General features: G+C 38.6%; 1 protein-coding gene across 1 annotated transcript; it reads right to left on the bottom strand.

Moving 5' to 3' along the window:
* Positions 1 to 926: 926 nt before the first annotated feature.
* Positions 927 to 1,743, bottom strand: LOC100455947 (keratinocyte-associated transmembrane protein 2-like). The gene has a single exon (XM_054530717.2). It carries the CDS (start codon positions 1,741 to 1,743, stop codon positions 946 to 948), a length of 798 nt encoding a protein of 265 aa, XP_054386692.1. The 3' UTR covers positions 927 to 945.
* Positions 1,744 to 2,148: the final 405 nt, after the last annotated feature.

Here is a 2,148-nt window from a genome sequence, read left to right as displayed (position 1 = left end):
ATTGTACACAAATATACTTTATGTATACAAACAACTTCATTCAGGTATAATTTTAATTTGAAAGACCTAGATACAGTATTATTTAAGTGATAATGGCCCATAAGTTTTATTCAAATTCACTATAAAATAATAAATAGAGTAAACAAATGTGATATAATTTTAAACTCTGCCCAATGCTTGAAACCTTGGAGGAACTCATGCTACAATCAATTGCTAACTAAAAGCAACTGTACATGTATTTAATATTTTATCACAGTTTCCACTTCTAAATTTAACATAGTAATTCAAACCAAAAAAATAGTATCTCTGTAATGTTTTATGTATGTCCACTGCAAGCTGCAGAGTCTCTGTTGCCAAGATTTCTTGAGACATTTAATGTTTTACCTAAAATTGTGGTCAGATTGAGCAATATCATTATCCTAAATTATGTTTAAATTATCTAAAAATATCCAAAGCAGTTTTCTTGGAAGGAAAAAAAAATATTACTCAAATGCAAAGCATTATCACACATATCCTTGTACATTACAGTTTGAGACCACAAAAAAATATGTGGTTAAAAAATAGTATTTGAATGGCAGAGAATGAATGTGAGTCAGCAGTAACAGATATGTTAGAATTTAGTTACGGGTTTGGGATCTTTTAAAAGTAGCATCACTAATACTTCCAGAAGAAGCATAATAAATCTAAAACAATAAAAACTAACAGTGTAAATATAAGGTAATGCTTAACTCACATTTTGGACACCTGATTAAACTCAACTCTAAAAGTACTGATAAAAAAATTATATACTCCTTGTTTATGACATTTAATTTCCAAAGCACCAAGGCAAAAAAGAGACCCACCTCTCATTTAAGTACCAATTGCCTATGGCAAACATCTGCACAATATCATATAAAAAGTCAAGCGAATAAAATTACGTAATAAGCAAACTCAAATCACAGGGCTTTAAAAAATATAATTATTGGTAATCTTCAAAGAAGACATTGCCTCATTAACATTCTGATCTAGGCAATGGTATTCCACTGTTTTGGAACAAAGGCCATCACGCCATTTCCTGCTTTGAACCAGAAGAAAAATCTTCCTTTTGTTGTGATATGTAATGTAGACAATAGCAATGCAAAAAGCAAAAATAATAAGATGAAAAAAGAAATGGCTATCTTCCTCTTCTATATTTGAGGATGGCATCTTAAAAGATTTCACTGACTGTTCAATTTCCATGTAACCACTGTTTTCTTCCAAGGTGTCATCAGACTCGTCATCATCCCTGTGGCCCGTGGTCCACTCATAGTCTGGTTCTCCATAATTGCCACTGTCCAGAGTGTCTTTGGCTGTGGATGGAGAACTGTTCAGCGTGAGAAGATCCTCCTCCTCTATGCTAGTATCTTCGTTGTTATCAGCTTCCTCTTGAGACAGAGGTGTAGGCGAGGGATGAGGGGCCACCGATGCTCCTCCACTTTTCTCAGTACTCATTGTGGGAGGGAGGGTGGTACTGATTTGGGAAATAGAAGATTTGGTTTGTTTTTCATGTGTTAAAGCATTCACATTTGGAGTAGAAATATCTGAGTTGAGTACAGTTTGGCTCAGTGAATCAGTCCATGATACAACACTGGATAGAGCGGCGGACACAAGGAGGAGCGCCAAGACCAGCGGCCGCACCAGCCCCGCAAGGGCTTGGATGGCCAACCTGGGCAGTAGTTTTGCTTGTGCGGGCCCCCTCATCCTCCTCAGGGCAGCAGCAACCATAACGGACTCTTTTTTTTTTTTTTTTTTTTTTCAAATGTATTCTCACTCTGTTGCCCAGGCTGGAGTGCAGTAGCATGATCTTGGCTCACTGCAACCTCCGCCTCCTGGGTTCAAGCAATTCTCCTGCCTCAGCCTCCCAAGTAGCTGGAATTACAGGTGTGTGCAACCACGCCCACCTAATTTTTGTATTTTCAGTGGAGACAGGGTTTCATCATTTTGGCCAGGCTGCTCTTGAACTCCTGACCTCAGGAGATCCTCCTGCCTTGGCCTCCCAAAGTGCTAGAATTACAGGTGTAAGCCACCACACCCAGCCCCAAGCTTCTTAGAAGTGTTCTTTTTGTCTGGATGTGGTGGTTCACACCTGTAATCCCAGCAATTATGGAGGCCGAGGTGAGAGGATTCCTT

Source organism: Pongo abelii, chromosome 1 (assembly GCF_028885655.2).
Source record: "Pongo abelii isolate AG06213 chromosome 1, NHGRI_mPonAbe1-v2.0_pri, whole genome shotgun sequence".
NCBI lineage: Eukaryota > Metazoa > Chordata > Mammalia > Primates > Hominidae > Pongo > Pongo abelii.
Note: the sequence above shows the minus strand (reverse complement) of the source record. Positions and strands in the feature narration are given on the sequence as shown.

Excerpts from the sequence above, each read along its gene's own strand:
- LOC100455947 (XM_054530717.2), bottom strand. The coding sequence starts at position 1,743 with ATGGTTGCTGCTGCCCTGAGGAGGATGAGGGGGCCCGCACAAGCAAAA.